The sequence below is a fragment of the Carassius gibelio genome, chromosome A14 (genome assembly GCF_023724105.1).
Source record: "Carassius gibelio isolate Cgi1373 ecotype wild population from Czech Republic chromosome A14, carGib1.2-hapl.c, whole genome shotgun sequence".
In the NCBI taxonomy this organism is placed as follows: domain Eukaryota; kingdom Metazoa; phylum Chordata; class Actinopteri; order Cypriniformes; family Cyprinidae; genus Carassius; species Carassius gibelio.
The window spans coordinates 2,833,699-2,853,306 of NC_068384.1; the positions used below are offsets into that span (position 1 = coordinate 2,833,699).

Consider the following 19,608-nt stretch of genomic DNA (forward strand, 5'->3'; position numbering starts at 1 on the left):
TAGTATCACACAAACTGAACTTAATCCATTTTTATGATTACTCTCAATATATTCTTCTCTGTGCTTCTGAAGGAGCTGTGTTCCTATCTTAATTTACAGTTCCTAGCCGTCTGTACTTTTGAAAAAGTTATATTTGAAAAATTACCATCATAACCAAACAGAGAGGCTTCTGAGTTAACATGTTTCTGTTTTCCAGACTGCTCACCAGGGCCGCTATAGGTGGCCTCTTCTAATAGCCTACAATACAGTGTAACAAACAGTCATCAATTATTACTCACAATGTGGATTATTGCACAACCCTGCAATGTGTAATAAAATCATCTTTGCATTATTCAGTAAATAAATCTCTCTGAGAATAGCAAAGAGAGGGATTTAGAGGAAATGAGAAATGGAATTTGAATTTGTTTCATTACCATATTATGACTATATCATTTAATTTCACAAAAGGAATCATGAAAATGTAAATTCTAACATGGAAAGATGGTAATACCAATGATCAATGCTAGACGATGGGGAAAAAAAATTATATATTGACCATCTACGCCCGCAAATATTTCAGTTGTAATTGCGTTTATAATGCACTAGATGGCAATAAACACCAACAGCACATCTCAGTATTATCAGTCATCCTGATCATAATGAAACATTAGGCTTGTTCGACTTCATGCAGTTTTGCGCAAACCGATCGTCGGCTGACTTGAAGCAGTGCATGCCGGTTAGAAATTTTGTCCGACTTGATACAGCGCTGACGCCACGTGACTGTGACGTGTGCCGTCAAAGTACCACGAGAGCGATTCGAGAGTAGCCGGAGAACTCAGCCAGCGCAGCTTCTGAAGAGCGGCTGCACAGATTCTGATGACGACACAACTGATCCACGATTGGCTGGATTCACTGATGACACAGATGACGTGCGTTTCAAGTTTATTGCGAGTCGGCTTCAGTTTCAGAAATTCTTATATGGACTTTTAAAACAGTTCAATACGTTTTTATGTCGTCTTCATCTTATAAATCATATTTATTAAATATTGTTTTACTGTATTTACTTTATTGTTAATATAAAGTTTGTGTATGTTTATTTTGCATGACTTTTTTTTTTATACAGACCTTTTACAGTATTCAGCAGCATAACCTATTCAAATGAGCATTTTTAAGAACTAAAATGTTAATCTTAAAAGCATACAATCTAATGTGGTCATAAATGTATGCTCCTATACAAATAATACATTATGTTCCTCCATTTGTTTGGTTTCTTCATATTCTTTAGTTTATTTTGCTGTGTTTATACTTCACCTGCATGTGGTTAGCAAACTGCTAACAACTTGCTGTAACTTCAACTTAACAACATTCAAGACCCTTCCAAAACACCACTTATACACACATTAAACGCGATCAAGTAAGCAATCGCCACGTGATCCGCCATGACTGACGTAATTGCAGCAAACTACGGGAGCCACAACGTGTCCGGCTTCATATCTCCGTTTTCAGCTCCTCCCCACCTGCACGCGGCTACTCTCGCCGATCGGTTGCATCCAGCCGCAGCCGATGTCGAACACACCTAGAACCAGGGCACAGGCCCGGCTGCAGGATGAAATGACTGAGGGGGCATGTGAAATTGTTAAGGGGGCTTAACTTTATTACACCATCAAAATGCTTTGATGGCTGTCATGTTCATCAGCTGTACTCTCAATCACACTTACAGTGTTCTTTTTGTGGTCTGAAATACGCTGCATATACTTTCTTATGTCCATTTTTAATGATATTAATGATAATTCACATTTTAGCTGAAACTGAATTGCTGATAATATCACATGTTCAGATATTTGCTCGATGGACACCGAATGGCGCGGGGTTGGATAAAACCACGCCCCTTGCTTTAAATTTAAACAACTGTATTTTCCATGTGATTTAAAGCTGCGGTAGGGAACTTTTGACGCTCTAGCGGTTAATAAACAGAACTGCTTGCGTCTTGCGGAGGAACATAGTAGCCGGAGCTACTTCTCTCTGTTTATGTCTATGAAGAATCACAAAGGTACTGGGTTACTCCGCCGCGGTATCCCCGAAGCAATCTAAAATAGTCAGAATATAAACACTTATTATAGGTGCACCCTAGTGATTCAGGACAAGCTAAAAACACGGTTTGGAAAATGGATTCATGGTGTACTCGCTTATTATATACATTTTTCTACATTTTGAAAACAAAGTTACGGACCGCAGCTCTGATTGGTTATTTTTTACCGGGAGCGAAGGAGTTTCTGCAAATGGCAATAGGACCACTGGGAGGATCCAGAGGAGCTTGATTTTTTTCAGATTATCTGTCTCATATTCTACTGTCAGGACATAATGACAGGTTTAATAAATATGTAAAAAAAATTTTTTACAAAAGTTCCCTACAGCACCTTTAATACCCACATCAGGAAATCACACAGCCAAGCCAGCGTCATTTATTATGAATAATTAACCCTTTCACACTAAAGTTTAAAATATTCTAACTGATTAGATTTTTTCAAGATTTTACAAGGCGACAGTTATTTTAGAACGTTCCCCCTTAATGTTTCCATGGCAACGCGTCATATTTGTCACGTGAAACACAGCAGCCACAATAACTGTATAACAGATGTAGGCTATCCTTCATTTCGTTTTTCCTTTTTTATTCGAAATATTCACAAACTTACTTACCATGTCATCAACTATCCTATATGCCGATTCTCAAATATGTGTAAGTGAGTGTGTTTGGTCGTTTTAAAATCTTTATAACAATAGAGTAAACTTTATAGATAGCCTACTTCCACTGTGTTTATCTGATTTTAAAAACACACGTCGGCAAATTACATTTGAATAGATTGTTTTTGCTGCTTTCACAGACTCCAAATGTAGCCTATTGTTTTACCAGTGCTTACGTGTAGCCTATTTAAATGTATGAAATCTAAAATAAACATTATGAGGTTGAAAACACTGCATAGTTGTGATTTGACAGCGCTGAGCTCGTCCGTCTCTGGCTCAGCGCCAACCAACGCGACACTAGCACTTGCTTCCACAGACATCAGTGTGTATTTTACAAACTCCAAATGTAGGCTGTTATTTTACCAGTGCTTATGTGTATTTAAATGTCTGAAATCTAAAATAAACATTAAGAGGTTGAAAACACTACATAGTTGTGATATATGACAGCGTTGAGCTCGTCCGTATCTGGCTCAGCGCCAACCAACGCGAAAGATATTTGAATCTGGCAGTAATGTCACGAGTCACACTGAACATTCTAAATCCCATGGGGATAAGGTTAAATTATTATTTAACTCAAAAGGTTTACCATTTATTTTTAACCACGAATACAAAAATGAAACCGAGGGGGCACAAGTCAGATCTGAGGGGGCATTGCCCCCTTTTGCCCCCTCGTGGCGCCGGGCCTGCCAGGGCAGTTCCCCGATCAGTACCTCTGGCATCAGAAAGGCACTAAAAATAAGTTATCTAATAAAGAGAGAATTAGTAAGTTGTGTGTATCGAGGACACTACAATGCAAAAAGATACTTGCGGCCCTTTAGAACAATATGTAAAACGCATTATCAGTCTATCTGTGAGATCTGCCGTCTGTTCGATCTAAGTGCGACAAAACATAGGCTCAACGGTGTGAGTTTTGAATGAACAATGAAAGATGAAAGATTGATAACTTATCACTGAAATCATTCGTTATTTTTGCACAAGAATGTTTTACAAATGTAGTAGGCCTATTCATCCATCTAGTATGGACTAAATACACTCTCTGGCCACTTTATTAGGTAGCATACACCTTGCTAATACCGGGTTGGACTCCCTTTTGCCTTTAGAACGGCCTTAATTCTTCGTGGCATGTGCTCAACAAGGTGATAGAAACATTCCTCAGAGATTTTGGTCCATACTGACATGACAGCATCATGCAGTTGCTGCAGATTTGTCGGCTGCACATCCATGATGCGAATCTCCCGTTCCACCACATCCCAAAGCTGCTCTATTGGGTTGAGATCTGGTGACTGTGGAGGTTATTTGAGTAAAGTGAACTCATTGTCATGTTCAAGACACCAGTCTGAGAAGATTTGAGCTTTGTGACATGGTGCATTATCCTGCTGGAAGTAACCATCAGAAGATGGGTACACTGTAGTCATAAAGGGATGGACATGGTCAGCAACAATACTCAGGTAGGCTTTAGTATTTAAACGATGCTCAGTTGGTATTAAGGGGTCCAAAGTGTGCCAAGAAAATCTCCTACACCATTACACCACCAGCATCAGGCTGAACTGTTGAGACAAGGCAAGATGGATCCATGCTTTCATGTTCAGATCCAGACTCATCAGATCAGGGAATGTTTTTCCAATCTTCTGTTGTCCAGTTTTGGTGAGCCTGTGCTTATTGTAGCCTCTGTTTCCTGTTCTTAGCTGACAGGAGCAGCACCCGGTGTGGTCTTCTGCTGCTGTAGCCCATCTGCTTCAGCGTTCGATGTGATGTGCATTCAGAGATGGTACTCTGCATACCTTGGTTGTAATGAGGTTATTTGAGTGACTGTTGCCTTTCTATCATCTCTAACCAGTCTGCCCATTCTCCTCTGACCTCTGACATCTACAAGGCATTTTCATCCACACAACTGACACTCACTGGATATTTTCTCTTCTTCAACAATTCTTTGTAAACCCTAGATATGGTTGTGCGTGAAAATCCCAGTAGATCAGCGGTTTTTGAAATTCTCAGACCAGCCTGTCTGGCACCAACAACCATTCAACATTCAAAGTCACTTAAATCCCCTTTCTTCCCCATTCTGATACTCGGTTTGAACTTCAGCAAGTCGTCTTCACCACATCTGGATGCCTAAATAAACTGAGTTGCTGCCATGTGATTGGCTGATTAGCTATTTGTGTTACCAAGCAATTGAACAGGTGCACTTAAGAAAGTGGCCGGTGAGTGTATGTAATATTTAGAATGTAGTAGGTACAAAGAAAAATGACCCACAAGTTGAATGTATACTACTTTGTTTTTGTTTATTTAAGTTTGCCTTCAACAACACTCATTGTTGATCGTATACCCACTGGATGTGATCAGCACGATTAGGCTACTTATTGCGGAAGGTTTTTGTGTTTAAGTGCACTCGAGAGCACCGACGGCGCTCCAGTGCTAATGAGAAGAACGGTGTGATGCTGATGACATGTAACCGATGTGACACTGCTGTATGTGCGCCACCGCATGTTCACCAGCAGGTTACAGAAACCCACGGCGGTTTACTGAAACAATATCTGCTCTTAGAGCACCAGCGAGCAACGATGCTTCTCCCTCCACCTCTGAATGAAGTCTTGCTCACACAGAGCCGAGCAGAGGCGAGCGGACGCGACTGCCGTTGATGACACCGAGGAGACTGAAATGGAAGAACATCACTGGAGCCCTGCTTTCAGTGAAGAGAGAGACACAAAGGCGACTGACCACCGACAGCCATTCGAAAAGATGCTTCGTTTTCAATGATCGTCACACGGTAAATATCTTCCATTCATTGGTAATATTTGCATGAGATTTGCACCGTAGAAAAACCAGCGCCGCTATTAGCGCGCGGTTAACAACGGAATGATGACAGCGGTGATTTCCAGCTGTTTCTCATTGTTCGCATAAAAGGTAGATGCATATAATTTGTCCCGTGCTTACCAACAGTAACTCAAGAAGACCAGGTACGATACGATGCACACAGCTTATAGATCATGCAAATAGATTAATTGTCTCTTTATACAGATTAAGTTGCCTATTTATTTTGCGTATAAATACGTATAAATATGCATACAGATTTGTACATACATGCAGTAAATACTATACTATGTAGTATGCACTGTTATATAGCAGGCACCAGAACCTTTGAGTATAGGTATAGTCTTTATAAAATGCATACAGTATACATTGTATAGTAAGCACTATGTAGTAGGCTGTCCAAATAGGTTCATTATATTATGTACTTTTAAATTACAATATGGATATATAAAAGTATATTTACAGTACAAATTTGAAGTTTGGCAATGAGTACTGCAAATATTGTTGACTCTTGTTTTATAAAGTTGTGTAATTAGCATCAGGGATGCAACGATGTTAAAATTCTAGTCAATGCAATATGTCACAAATATATTTAATATGAATAAAAAATTACTTAATATCATAGTCATATTAAAATTGCTATTTTAAATAAAACAAAAACACTAAAAATTGAAATGAATTTTAAATGCTTACTAAAAGTTGACTAAAGTTTTTAAGGATACATTTTCAGTGAGTGTAGAAAACATCAAAGATAATCGAAATGTAAAAAACAGAGGATATGAGCTAGAGCAATTAATTATCATTCATCAGTATTTGCAGATTATATATATATATATATATATATATATATATATATATATATATATATATATATATATATATTATGCATTCCTAAAAAGTCTCTGCTAATGACTAAAAATAAATATGTAAAATGTATGTGTAGGTTGAACAGAATAGTTCTTTCAGATGTCTGTTTCACTGTGACTCGAGTATCATTACAGAACTGACAAGTGTGAACATTCATCTAAGAGGGATCAAAATGTGTTGAACAACATTACTTCTTGTGTTACGTCCTCTTTCAAGGTGTGAAGAGTGACAAAACAGTCGTCAGACCTTCAGGCTGGTTTTGGTGATATCCGAAAGGCTCCTCATGTGTTATCTCTCACCTTGTTTCTGTCATCATGCCCACCTTTCCACCTCTGGGCAGTAACTCCAGCAGAGTGCCCTGGGACCCAGGCGCACCTTCTCTAGTGAACACTATGGTGAAGATGGTTCTTATATCGGTGATCGCATGCACCTCACTTTTCGGAAACGTTGTGGTGCTGCTGGTATTCCAGCGCAAGCCGCAGCTTCTCCATGTTGCCAACCGTTTCGTGCTTAACCTGCTCCTAGCCGACCTACTGCAGACGGTGCTGGTCATGCCCTTCGCCATCGCCGCCACCGTGCCTGAGGTCTGGCCGCTGGATTCCCGGCTGTGCCAGGCTCTCGTGGTGCTCATGCATCTGTTTGCATTCGCCGGCGTCAACACCATCATCGTGGTGTCTGTGGATCGCTACTTGGCCATTATCCACCCACTGTCCTATCCCACCCGAATGACACCTCACCTGGGTACCAACCTGATTGCTCTCACGTGGCTTCTCAGTGCGCTTCAGAGCACCCCGCCACTTTATGGATGGGGAACCATCGAATTCGACCGGCGCTACAACACATGCACTGTTGTGTGGTCCTCCAGCTACTCGTATTCAGCCGTGGTGTCCGCTCTTTCGTTCTGGCTGCCTGTGGTGATCATGCTTTGCTGTTATTGGATGGTGTTCAGAGCAGCAAGGCGGCAGAATGCCCTCGTTCACCCCATCCAATCCAACCCCCCTCCAGATTCCCAAGCATCCTGTTCCAGCCCACAAAGGCATCCGCAGCCAGAAGGCCCCTTTTCAGCCACTTATCCCATCAGGACCCGCCATAGACGCTTCCACTATCACTGTAAGGCTGCGCGGGTGGTGTTCGTCATCATGGCGTCCTATGTGTTCAGCATGGGCCCATACAGCATCCTGAGCACGATATCCATATACTCGAGTGCAGCAGTGCCGCCCTGGTTGGCCTCAGTGGCTCTCATTCTTTTCTTCCTGCAGTGCTGCTTACACCCCTACATCTACGGCTACATGCACCGCAGCGTACGCAAGGAGTTCCTGGCACTGCTCTGCGGGCCACTGTGCGGGCAGGGCCGGATCAGTCAGGGCTCCGCTGTGGACAGCTGCTTCACGGTGACCGATGGACGCCTGGCACACACTCACCTGTCAAGCCAGGCTGCCCGAGTGTGTCCTCTCCGAACCTGGGAGGAAGGCACCACGTCTTCTTCCCCTACAGAGAGGAGGTCTAAAGACAGCCGCAAGGAAACCACCTCCATCAGTCTGAGCTCAGAGAAGGAGCTCACCGTACACAGCCACACCAACAGTCAACCTGAGGAAACACCTACAAGCAAATGTTGAACTTTTTTCTGTCAGTGTTTGGGTGTGTACATCTCTTTTAGGTTTACATTTAGGGCACAGCTTGGTACTTTAGAATCAAATTCTGTGCCTTAAACACAAGCTCACTGAATACATTGTAACCACACTCTCAAGAAAAAAAAGGTGCACTGGGTCACTAGAGTGGCATTCTTCTAAATGGTACTAATATGTGTCATTAAGGTACTAATATCACCGTGGGTTCATGGGTCCGTACCTTTAGGAGTAAAAAAAAAAACTTTCTTAAAAAGTACTGTCCCAATAACAGTGCATATGTGCTCATAGCTATGCTATGGACCTACTTTATGGTTAGTATTTACACAAATCACATTGAGGACGACAGAAAAGCCTAGCAAACATAGTCTATCATCCTGCCAAGAAACTGTTAAAATATCTTATCGTTACATTCAATCATTTCTATCTTATGTTCAACATGTTTTATTCAGCAAGGATGCATTCAATTGTATTAAATGCATTTAACTGCAATAAAATCTTGAGGTTCACTAAAATATTAAGCAGCATAATGATAATCAGAAGTGTTTTTTTAAGCATCAAATCAACATATTAGAATGATTTCTGAAGGATCGTGTCATACTAAAGACTGGAGTAATGATGCTGAAAATTCAGCTTTGCCGCCCGTCACAGAAACAGATATTGTTTTAAAATATATTAAAATAGAACGGTAGTGTATGTTTACTCTGTGTATGGGAAAGAGGTCATCAGTTATATTACATGGTTATGGTTATTTAAAAACTGCAATCAAGAACTGAATAAACATTTAATAAACAAGGCTTGATACAAGCCTGTTACAAAATATTGGCGACATGGTATAAAGTGCTCCATTAAATAAAGAATATTTATTTATTTGTTTTTTTTTCAGTTTTAATATAATACTTAAAATATTAGGGAGTAAAACTGTTGGTAAAATGTTTTTTGAGACCGCATAGAGTAGTGTACAATGTCTTACAAAATGAATGTTCTTTGTATACATCCATGTCAAATGTATTGCTACTTTACGATTTAAAGACAAAGTATTCCTTATGTTGTTTTGAAATGAATTTAGAATATATGTGGGGAGATTTCTGTCTATTTTTCTAAGCATACATATCAACTTTGTTATACGACTGAATCATTGTCAATGGAATCAAAGTTCTCTTTTAAAGAAACACTGTTAATATAAGTGTAATTACAAGCAAAAGGAAGCTAACAAATCGAAGAAACCGTTCTATGTATTTATTGTTCATGCACCAGTAATACTTAAGCGATGAATCACATCAGCATTAGCATATGGGTCACTGTATTTCTGTTTGTTTTTAAAAGATGTGCAATGTGGAGGGGTTTCAGAATTTTGGAGAGGGTGAGTCACATGAAAACTGTCAAGATCATATCTGTTTAGATTTCAACCCAAAATGAGAAAGAAAGAAAATTAAGCCTACTTTTCAGAACATTTGTGCATTTTTCCCAGTTCCCATCCATCAAACCTTTTTTTGTAAATGTATTGAAAAAAAAAAAGAAGAAACAAAATGATTTGATTCAAAGTGTTTATATATCATGGTAGTATTTGTTGAATTGCTTTATTTATTTGTGAAATGTGACCTGGGACATGCTTTCGTGAGATTTACCCAAGAGCAGCTAATGAGCTCAGGATCTCAGGTTATTTCTAATGTACCTCTTGACCAGTGTGGAGAGTCTGCTCTCTTTAAGAGTTCCTCAATAGATAAATTGTACATCATTTCTGTGTTGTAGATGATGTTCAGTCCCCTAACACTGCACAAATGTATCATTTAACCACTGACATGATGTGGGATTAAATAAACTGGCTTGACAACTGCTGAAGCACTTTACGTTATCAAGTTCAACCACTACATTAAGGCAGGAATGCTAACCACTCTTGAGCACTTAGCTTGACCCTGTAGAAACTGGGACTGTGCTTCATTATTAATTTCTGGCTGGGGCGTTTAGAAGTCCCCTGAATCAATCACGAGTCAAACTTGCAATTTCCTCTGCTACAGCAAATATTATTTTGAAACCAGTGAGTGCAACAACACATATCTCAGATTTTATCAACTCTATGCCAGTTTCCAGTAATGTCTGCAGCACTTATTAAACTATAGCCAGTCACAAAAAAAAAAAAACTCCAGCTGTAATAACTGACTGTTTTATATACTTTTTTAAAGTTTAGAATTAGACATTTTTGTAATGATGTACTTTGTGATTTATTTTTCTTTTATTATAACATGGTGAAGAATGTTTATGTATACCTCAAGAATTGAAGCTCATAGTTTGTTCTGCGAGTTTTCAAATTAAAATTGAACTGGAAAATGATGCGCAAGCTTGTGGTTTTCTTAATGTATTGGCATTTAAATAATTTTCAAAGTACAAAATCGCAAAATATCTTCCATTATTTAGATATTATTACTTATATACAAGAGTTCTATTGCAAAAAGAAAAGTGCTTCTTAACCATTCATTCTCCTTCCCTCCATAAAAAAACAATTCTTCAGCAATATAAAACTATAAAAACACATGGAAAATAGTATTTTTATGCTACTAAAAATGAAGTAAAGATTATTACTGATATTCACCAATAGGTGACATTATAGAGGTTACTGTGGTGTGTTTTACATGCCTTAAGATGCAGTCACATTAGTTAAATTGAGGTGAAATTTCATGGGCAAAATGGTCCATTGTATATTGTCAATAGCACGAATCATGAAGAACAGCATACACAAGTCACTTTAAAACAAAGCAGCTTTCTGTTGGTCAACAAGACAAGTCCATAAAAATAAATTAAACTGTAACGACTACCAAATGAATGCTTGCAAAACAATTTCTGAACAACTTACAAATGTAACTGTCCCTTACAGGTGAGAAGTCAGTTAAATTTTACATGGCAAAAAAATTTATAAAAGCACCACTCAAACAGAAGTCATTTTCAAACCAAGTAGTTTCCTGTTGTCAAAATGTTGAAATTCGGGTGACCAACTTGAACATGAATAAAATCGGTGGAAAAGGTTTAGCCCTTAAGTGAAAATGTTAAATTAGCTAAACTTATTAGGCACAATTTCACCAACAAAGAGCATTCATTATGCATTAAGTAGCAAAGTGTGAAGCACCTCTTACTCAGAGGTCACTTCCAAACTAAGCAGCTTTATATTGATAAATGTGACCAAATTGTGCACTCAGAATGAAGCGCACCACAACTTGAATGCAGTGAGAAATCTGCATCTGGAATGTTCAGATGTCACTCACGCAAAATTCCAGATTGCATGGATTCCTATTAAGATGACTGCTTTTAGCTCACAGCATTTCACTGTACAAATGAAAATGTGACCGCACCCGAAATTGTGTCCCATCTGATCTTTCAAAACAAATTCTGTACCAAAACAAATCATGGACAGGAATAATTGTATTAAATATTCAAATTATGTCTTTACATATGAAGTAAAACAAACAATGTAAAACATACATTTGGATCAATAGAAAAACATAATAAGACAATTTTATACATAAGAAATGGGCTTCTGCTCGCATCGTGCTAGGTTTAGCTGGAATGAAGTCACGGGTAACGCGAGCCAAGTAAAGCACTGAGAAAGGGTCTTTGGAGTTCACAAGCCCACCTACTGCAAGTCAGTGAATTACAGTTGAGCCAAACACACCAGCCAACAGTTCTTTTAACCTTCATTTAACTGTCCACTCAGACTTCCACATGTGTTCTCCAAATGTCCTTCCCTTAGTCCACCTTCAGCACACTGTAGATTTTATTTACAAACAAGAAGCAAGCGAAGAAGCCTATAGTACCTGGATGGAAGGAGAAATTTGAGAATTAGCACATGTGTCACAATATGGGCCAGACTAACTGACAAGGTTTCTATTAAAACCACATTTAGAGTCATTTGGGTGGCATTGTATAAGATAACCGTTTATTAATAGTACCGTTTCAATGCAGGAAATAATAGAGACAAACTGAGCTGAGTGTAATGAAGCACAGGATTGAATCTAATCATCGCTGGGGCGCCAGTGTGAGCCAATCAACAATTGAAATCTTTCGTTCTGAATCTATTTTCAGATGCATTTATATACACACGATTCTCAGTCCTCCTCCCCCTCACCTTCCACACACGCTCTCGCTGTATCTTCCCTTGGCTCTCAGGATCTAACAAGTCGTGGTAGTTTTGGCTAAAACGAGCCATTTCTGGGAACCATTATTTAAAGATTTGGGACTAAGAGCGTTCTGATGATTCAGTAAGCCTCTTTCAATCGTGCCTTACATTTTCACTCCTCAAGAGTACATAGAAGTTGCCATAACAGTTGCAGCCAGGGATACTAAAGCATCTAGTAGAATCCATGGCAACAAATAGATTGTGTCCACTCAGAAAACCGATGGCAGCGGTTTCCCATCATTCGAAGCAAAGCCATGAGAACTGTTACACTGGTAATCTGGAGGGTTTTCGTAAGACATTTGCATGCCATTTATAAAGAAATAAGCAAGCATGTGTAGATGCTAATCTGTTTATGGCTGGTCATCTTTAGCTACCTCCACCTCAGCATATCAATGAGGGGAAGCAACAGAGAGAGCACCGATGTCTTCCAACAACAACAATAAAAGATGAGGAATATTTTAGGTGTCCAAATTACCCTCAGCCTAAACACAGCATGACCCACTGGGCAGGAACTAACCAACTAGAACTATTCACCTCCCAAAGGAAAGGACTAGAAGGGAGACATACTGCAGCATCCAATCCACCGACATTATGAGGAAATGAACATTTGATATTGTGGGTGAAGTAAAACAAAGCAAACTTTTTGCATGTTACACTAACCACAGAAAGCACTGACTTTCAGGAACAGGATACAGATCCTGTAGCTAATGTTTGAAAAATGGCATAACTTTTTATCTGAAATATCTGAAAGTACACTCTTAAAATCAGCCAGTCAAGCATCATAATATGATATTATGATAATAAAAATTTGTATGCATTTAGCAGATGCTTTTGTCCAAAGCGACTTACAGTACATTCGTGCTACACATTTTTTTTCCTAGTATGGAAAAAGTATATATATATATATATATATATATATATATATATATATCAAAAAACAATATCTGAAATATACTATAATAATAATTCCAATTATACTACAAAATTATAATTATACTAACTTTCTAAACAAAAAGATAAAATATTTTAATTTAATTTCTTTCATGTCATGTGACCATCAACCAACTTCATAGAGCCGCAAAAATACAAATGTTATACAAATGTTCAATTATTGAAATTTTAATATTAAAATCTCAGGTGGTAATTCAGGTATATATTTTTATCAAAGGGATTTGGCTGACAAAAAGGTTTGGGAACCCCTGCTTCAATCACAAAGTGTATATAAACGTGAAAATATTTTATATTGCTAAAGTGAATCAGACCATCTATCACATACCTGTAAAAATGAAGAAAATGAGCACCATGATCAAGGTGTAGCCAAAGTAAAGGAAGGTGCTCGCAGCCCCTATGATTTGTAATTTTGAGAAGAAGTAATGCACTGCGTAGACAAACAGATAGACTGCTGTGAAACCACTGGTCAGGAATGATCGCCACCACCAGTGATAATCCTGTCAAATAGAAAAAAGAAGTTTAAAACACCCGCTATTATTAAAATAAATAATATTAGCACTTTTGACATTATTAAAATTATGTATGAAATAAAATCTCATTCAAATCAGTGGCCTAGAAAAAAAAACTACCACTCCACTAGATGTCAGTATAAACTCCATGACTTAGTTGTTTGTGAAGATGAATAAGAAACAGCAAAAACACACACACACACACCCCCACAAAGTAAAATGCAGAATTTCCTTTTTTTTTTTTTTTTTTTATGTGTCAAAACTCACCTCTGCACATAAATGGAAGTAGCAAAGCAGAACAGTTGCCTCAGAGCAAGTAATGAGCAGGATGATGAAGACCAGGAAAAGGAAGCCAAACATGTAATACATCTGATGAGACCTGCAGAGAAACATTTGAATGCACTGTTAGGACCAAAACTTCAGTCCTCACATCATCTCGCTTCAGCATGATATGATTTCAAACCATACCAAATGCTGTTGAGGATGAAGAAGAGCTGGATGAAGATGCAGCCGAAGGGCAGGATGCCGCCCATGACGATACCCGGCACACGTTTGGTGAAGAAGGACTGCTGAGGAATTTGGCGTGGGATCTGGTTTGTTCGCACTGGTGGCTCGATGCCCTGTTAAAGCAGGAAAATAAAACCACCCACATTCAAAACATTGTGCATGACAGGGTGCCAAACGAAAAGATCACGCAAATGGGAAACAATAACAGCGGATCCAAAGAGATATTCTAACAAATACGAAAGCTGAAGAATTCTGGAGTATTAAGTAGAAAACAACTGGTCTGTTCAAGAAGACATACTCACTGGTTTCTTGAAGCCGAAGTGCGCACCCACAAAAGTGAGAGGAACAGAGATGCCGAACCACAGTGCCAGGATGGCCACCAGTGTACCAAAGGGAACAGCAGCGGAGGAGCCCTCGACCCACAGGATCAGATTCATCAGGAAGAAATCCACAAACACAATCCTGCAAAAACACAGAATACTGAAGCTAAAATCTGGCATACATCATTTTATTCCTGTTATCAGGAAATGTATTACTGTTTGCAATGCAGACAGTATTCAACTTACCCAGGACACAAAAAGGCTGTGAGAAGAACATTGGTTTTCCAGTTTACACCACCGAAAGCTAAAGATACAGAGGAATATGAGGATGCAATTGATATTAAAACCAAAAGCAAAAGCCAAAAGGCTCTCTCAAAACATATCTGTCCATTCACAATTACTATATTTTTTATTTCTGTATTGATTTATATTATGATTATATGGTAATGTCCTATTTTTTATCGCCGTGTTATGTATGTCTGTACTTTTCCTGCACTGGAATCTCTTGTTTGTGTAAGCTTACTTGGGAATAAAGCTCATTCTGATTAATATTGAACATATTTAAGAGGTACTTAGTATTCTTCCCTCATCAAAATGCAGGACATTAAAAAAAACACAAATAAAATGACTAGCACTTTTGAAAAATCCTAATGATTCCTGAAGAAAATACGGTAAAATATGTGTTCCATTGCAATATTTGCTCACTCTTATAGAGTCTGGCAGACACGTATCCAGCAGGTGTGCCGAGCAGAACCCACAACACCACTGCACAGGTCATGAGAGCCCCTCTGTTGGCTGGAGACAGGAAGCCCAGACAGGCCAAGACTAAACACAAAAGCAGGAGTGTCACTTTTGTTCATTTAATGCTACTATAATGATAATATGACATAACAAACTACCAAAATATATACACAACTATATTTAATTGACAATCTTTATTATGCATAGATTAACTATCACATTTCTGGCACATTATGCATGCAAATTGTTCTTAAAGTTGTAGAGAACTAATCCTTTAAGTTTCGTTTGTACAATCCACAATCTGCAGTATATTTAATTCATTTCTGTTCCAGATGCACTTACAAAGGGTGATGAAGGTCATGATGAAGACCTGAGTGCCCTGTCCGAGGAACACGGACAGAAGCATGCCCATCCTGGGCGGCCTGAACACGTCACCGTGTACCTGCTTCCAGCCAGACTCCTCCTGGGCGTCTTCCTGCAGGAGATAGAACAATAAATCTAAATGAGCTTACATATGGCCGACAACAGATGAATCATTATGGCAAGTCGCCAAAAACAATCAGGAACAGCAGATGGTATGTGCCAGTGATATTACCTGTTCATTGCAAAATCTTTAATTTTATACCTTGTTAGGTGAGCATGGTAATGTATATTTGCACTTGTTTTACCATATTCCCAAAGCCAAACAATCAACAGAACATAATCACCAGTGACGACATTAGCTAATAAGCTTACATAGGTAATGTTTGCAGCTGGAGGGATCTTAACCCAGTCTGCCTGTGAATGTCACAACAGAGGATTCAGTGACTGGAGGTATTCTTATGGTTATTAATAAAAGAAAAACAAGACCACACTCAAACTAAGAGAAAACTTGTCGCTCTGTCTGTGCTTGAAGATTAGGATCTCCATGAAGCAAACATAATATAGGAACTGGATGTTTGTTCTAAACGTTTGTGCCTATGTTGAAGTGTCAGCTCTGTTGACACAAGGGACTCTGATGGCATTTCCGAGTCATTCATTTATTCTGTTATCTAGGAATGAAAGCAAAGTAAATTCAAGGTACCTGGTCCATCTGGTTGTACCGGGCAATATCCTTGTGCAGTGTTCTAAGCATGATCATGGCCACCATGCCAGACAGGAAGAGCACAATGACCAAAGAGTTCATGATGCTAAAAAAAAATCAAATGAAGTTGGGGCATTTATATGTATGGAGATACTCTTATTCTTGATTGCATGATATTTACAATCAGATTGTGCTCACCTGAACCACTGGATATTGGTGTGAGGCATAGAAACTAAAATATAATCCCATCGAGAAGCCCATCTAATATCATCATTTTGCTAAAAAAGGAGGGGAAGAAATACATTACACAATGTCCTTTCCAACCATCTCATTGCACTGACTCAACAATCTCAAACTTACCTTAAATTGAACCGAATAAGAGTAGGTGACTTTGAGATTACTTTTGAATTCTGCTGTTATGTCCATGGGAGCTCCGTCACATGATGGATTGTCGTCATCACTATGCTTGACACTGTCCAACAGACAACATATGTATTGTTCTTATCTAACGAACTACACTGCAGATGAGATATCTCTATTCATACGCATAAGAGTACATATTTACTTGGTTTTCATATTTGAAGTGTGCTTGCAAACAGGTGTCACTATGCCTAGTTTTCAATTCTAGTTAAATCTGAAACTGATCATATCGGCCCACATAATGTGGAACAAGAGGTCAAATTAGGTCTTAAGGTCACAATTTCAAGTCAAGTTAGTTACAGACACTTGCTAAATCAGACCTCCTGGGTTCCAGTGTTGCCGCCACAAGTCGAGCATTCATCCCATTGGTTTCATCTCCACTGTGATAAAATATGGTGATGTCCACATGGTTGAAAATATAATAAGCGTTCTTCTTGTTGAATTCAGCCTAAAAGAGTGGATAAAAAGCCTGTCAGAAGCTTCTTTTACTTCATTTTTGGTGACTAATATAGACTTGTTTTGAAAAAAACTAAAGCTGAAATGTTATTAATCGGTAACACATTGTGCCATTTTGTTGTTGGTAATGCATTTTATATTATGCTGTAAAGATTTAACCAATAATGTTTTTAACATAAAAATAAACAGTTATATCTAATAAACCCTTTTCACAGACTGTGATGACATGTTTCCACAGCTAATAACATCACAAATATAGCAAAGTTCGTTAGGAAAGTCCTTCTAATACAACAGCTGATGGATTGATTGATTAATCAGTCTCTCTATAATTTTTCCTCTTGTTAACTGATAGAAACACTATCATGAATGTCTTCTGTTGCTAGCGGAGCAAACAGGAACACAAAAATGATATCTGTTGTAAGTTCAAAGAAGTTTTGCTCACTATTATGACTTCCTTTTCTGTGAAATATGAGGGTCCATTATATTTTATATTATAGAACCAAAACAGTTGTTCATTTTGTGTCCATTCCACAAATAAGGTAAATCTCATGACTTCTGATTTATCATATTTTTAAGAAACTATTACCAAACATGAACTTAACTGTGTTTGAAAAGTAGGTATTTTAAACACACCAAATGTTTGTCTTACCATCCTTAAATCAATGATTACAGTCTGTCTATTTCCAACAATTAAATAAATCAACAACGTCATAATCTTTTAATAAAATATTTATCCCATCACAGACTGCCAGCTCACAACTCGATTTGGGAAAAAACAGTCTCTCTCACACTTATCACGCAGGCATCCTTTGGATTTCCGTCTTGGTTCACTAGACATCCAATGGGAAATCCTGGGTTACAGACTTTCAGATCGCCTTCCACGATATAACACCACGTCACTGGCATGTTGTCAACAATCCTGCAAAACAAGTTTATGAATAAACTAAATCCACTTATCTTTTATGAGAAACCATTAGAGATTGCATAAATAATTCTATAATTGTATGCCAAACCCTAAGATGACAAAGTGGTTTTGTGCCTTTTCAACTGTTAACGCAAAATGACAACTTTTATTTTCTTACTACTACTACGCCTACAGTAGACATTACACAAACACATACCAGTGGTGCTGATAATTCAGCTCCATTCCTTTCTTTAGAAAGTCCAACTTTAACTTGTCTTCTCTTGAACCTGCATCATATGATTTGGTGCAGACCTTCACACAAGCCTTGTCAGCCTTAAATGAAAACTATGGAGAATTTAAAAAAATCAGTATCCATTATATGAGAAGAACTGGAGTTAATTATTATAACACATTAATGCAGAATAGTAACAGTTAAGAATACACTGCCTAAATAACATCAACATTATCATACGATAACATATGATATGAAAATATAGAAACTAAATCACATGAACAACAAAAAAAAAAGTGTCTGTGTCTGTCAATTGCAATGAACAAGGTCACTCCCACAATAATATTAAATTACAATTAATAAGATTGATCAAATGAAAAAGTCAAATAAAAACATTGACCTCTTACCTTGTAAGGTGACGTTTCTATTCTTTCTCCAAATAACACCTGCCCAAGGTTCTCTGAGGGCCTTCTTTCATCCATATCTTTGCAGAAATCAAACCTAAAGCAAAAAGCATTCCCTTCTAGATCGGTCCTGGTATAGATAAAGCTTACTGTAAATATCAAGAATACTCACGCATCATATTCATAAGGCAGGACTGATTCCACTGAGTCCAGTCTATTCACAAACAGCTGTATGTCTTTCTGCGGGAATGACAGCAGGGAAGTGGGGTCAAGGGGACAGCTGACTATTAATCAGATCTCAACCATTTCATATATACCTGAAATTACTTAATGAACACTTCTGTCTGTTTTCATTCTTTGAACATGAATTTTCAATGTATAGAATCCAGAGTTTGCTTTTTAACTCAATGTCGAAACATCGGTTTTATCTGTTATGCCTCAACTGTTTGTAGACGCAAGTAAAAAAGATGAAAGAATAAGTACAGGACATCAAAAGCTCACCTGACATTCCTTCGCATCTTCTTTTTCGCAAAAACTGACTGGTGCTAAACCCGGAAGGTAGAATCCAAAGCTTGAGCTGACAAGTGTTAAACTCAGCACAAATATAAAACGCGGATTTAAAGATTTCATTTTTCAAAGCAGCGTCCTGCCAAAAGTCCGGTTTACTCTGCTGGCGCAAACCATAAAACTAACCGGCGACAATTCAAGGAGAAAATCGAGCCCGCGGGCAGCTGCTACTGTCTCAATGTTTGTATCGGAGTCACTTCCTTACTGCGTCCATGACCCCGCCCACCGGTGGCCCCTCCCCCAATTCATTGATACGCAAGACATCTGGATAAATTACGTTTTATTTGGAATTCTGTTTTCATTTATTTTTTGCTTATCTTTATCAGTTTTGTATATGTATGT

The 19,608-nt window shown here is 38.3% G+C and overlaps 2 protein-coding genes across 3 annotated transcripts; one reads left to right on the forward strand and one right to left on the reverse strand.

The window, feature by feature from the left end:
* Positions 1 to 5,208: 5,208 nt before the first annotated feature.
* LOC128027248 (probable G-protein coupled receptor 101) lies at positions 5,209 to 10,298 on the forward strand. The gene is made up of 2 exons (XM_052614640.1): positions 5,209 to 5,488; positions 6,616 to 10,298. The coding sequence occupies exon 2, from the start codon at positions 6,714 to 6,716 to the stop codon at positions 8,013 to 8,015; it is 1,302 nt and encodes a 433-aa protein (XP_052470600.1). The 5' UTR covers positions 5,209 to 5,488; positions 6,616 to 6,713; the 3' UTR covers positions 8,016 to 10,298.
* Positions 10,299 to 11,420: 1,122 nt separating this feature from the next.
* LOC128027247 (transmembrane 9 superfamily member 2-like) lies at positions 11,421 to 19,484 on the reverse strand. Of its 2 annotated transcripts, XM_052614638.1 has the most exons (18): positions 19,201 to 19,484; positions 18,872 to 18,939; positions 18,703 to 18,796; positions 18,281 to 18,408; positions 17,949 to 18,078; positions 17,024 to 17,151; positions 16,644 to 16,755; positions 16,482 to 16,561; positions 16,284 to 16,389; positions 15,956 to 15,997; positions 15,563 to 15,695; positions 15,185 to 15,304; positions 14,726 to 14,783; positions 14,462 to 14,621; positions 14,121 to 14,272; positions 13,920 to 14,031; positions 13,469 to 13,640; positions 11,421 to 11,830 (listed from the first exon to the last, which is right to left on the reverse strand). In XM_052614638.1, the coding sequence occupies exons 1-18, from the start codon at positions 19,327 to 19,329 to the stop codon at positions 11,763 to 11,765; spliced, it is 1,992 nt and encodes a 663-aa protein (XP_052470598.1). In that variant the 5' UTR covers positions 19,330 to 19,484; the 3' UTR covers positions 11,421 to 11,762. The 2 variants fall into 2 exon arrangements, with proteins under 2 accessions (XP_052470598.1, XP_052470599.1); XM_052614639.1 differs by lacking the exon at positions 15,956 to 15,997 and having other exon boundaries at positions 19,201 to 19,483.
* Positions 19,485 to 19,608: the final 124 nt, after the last annotated feature.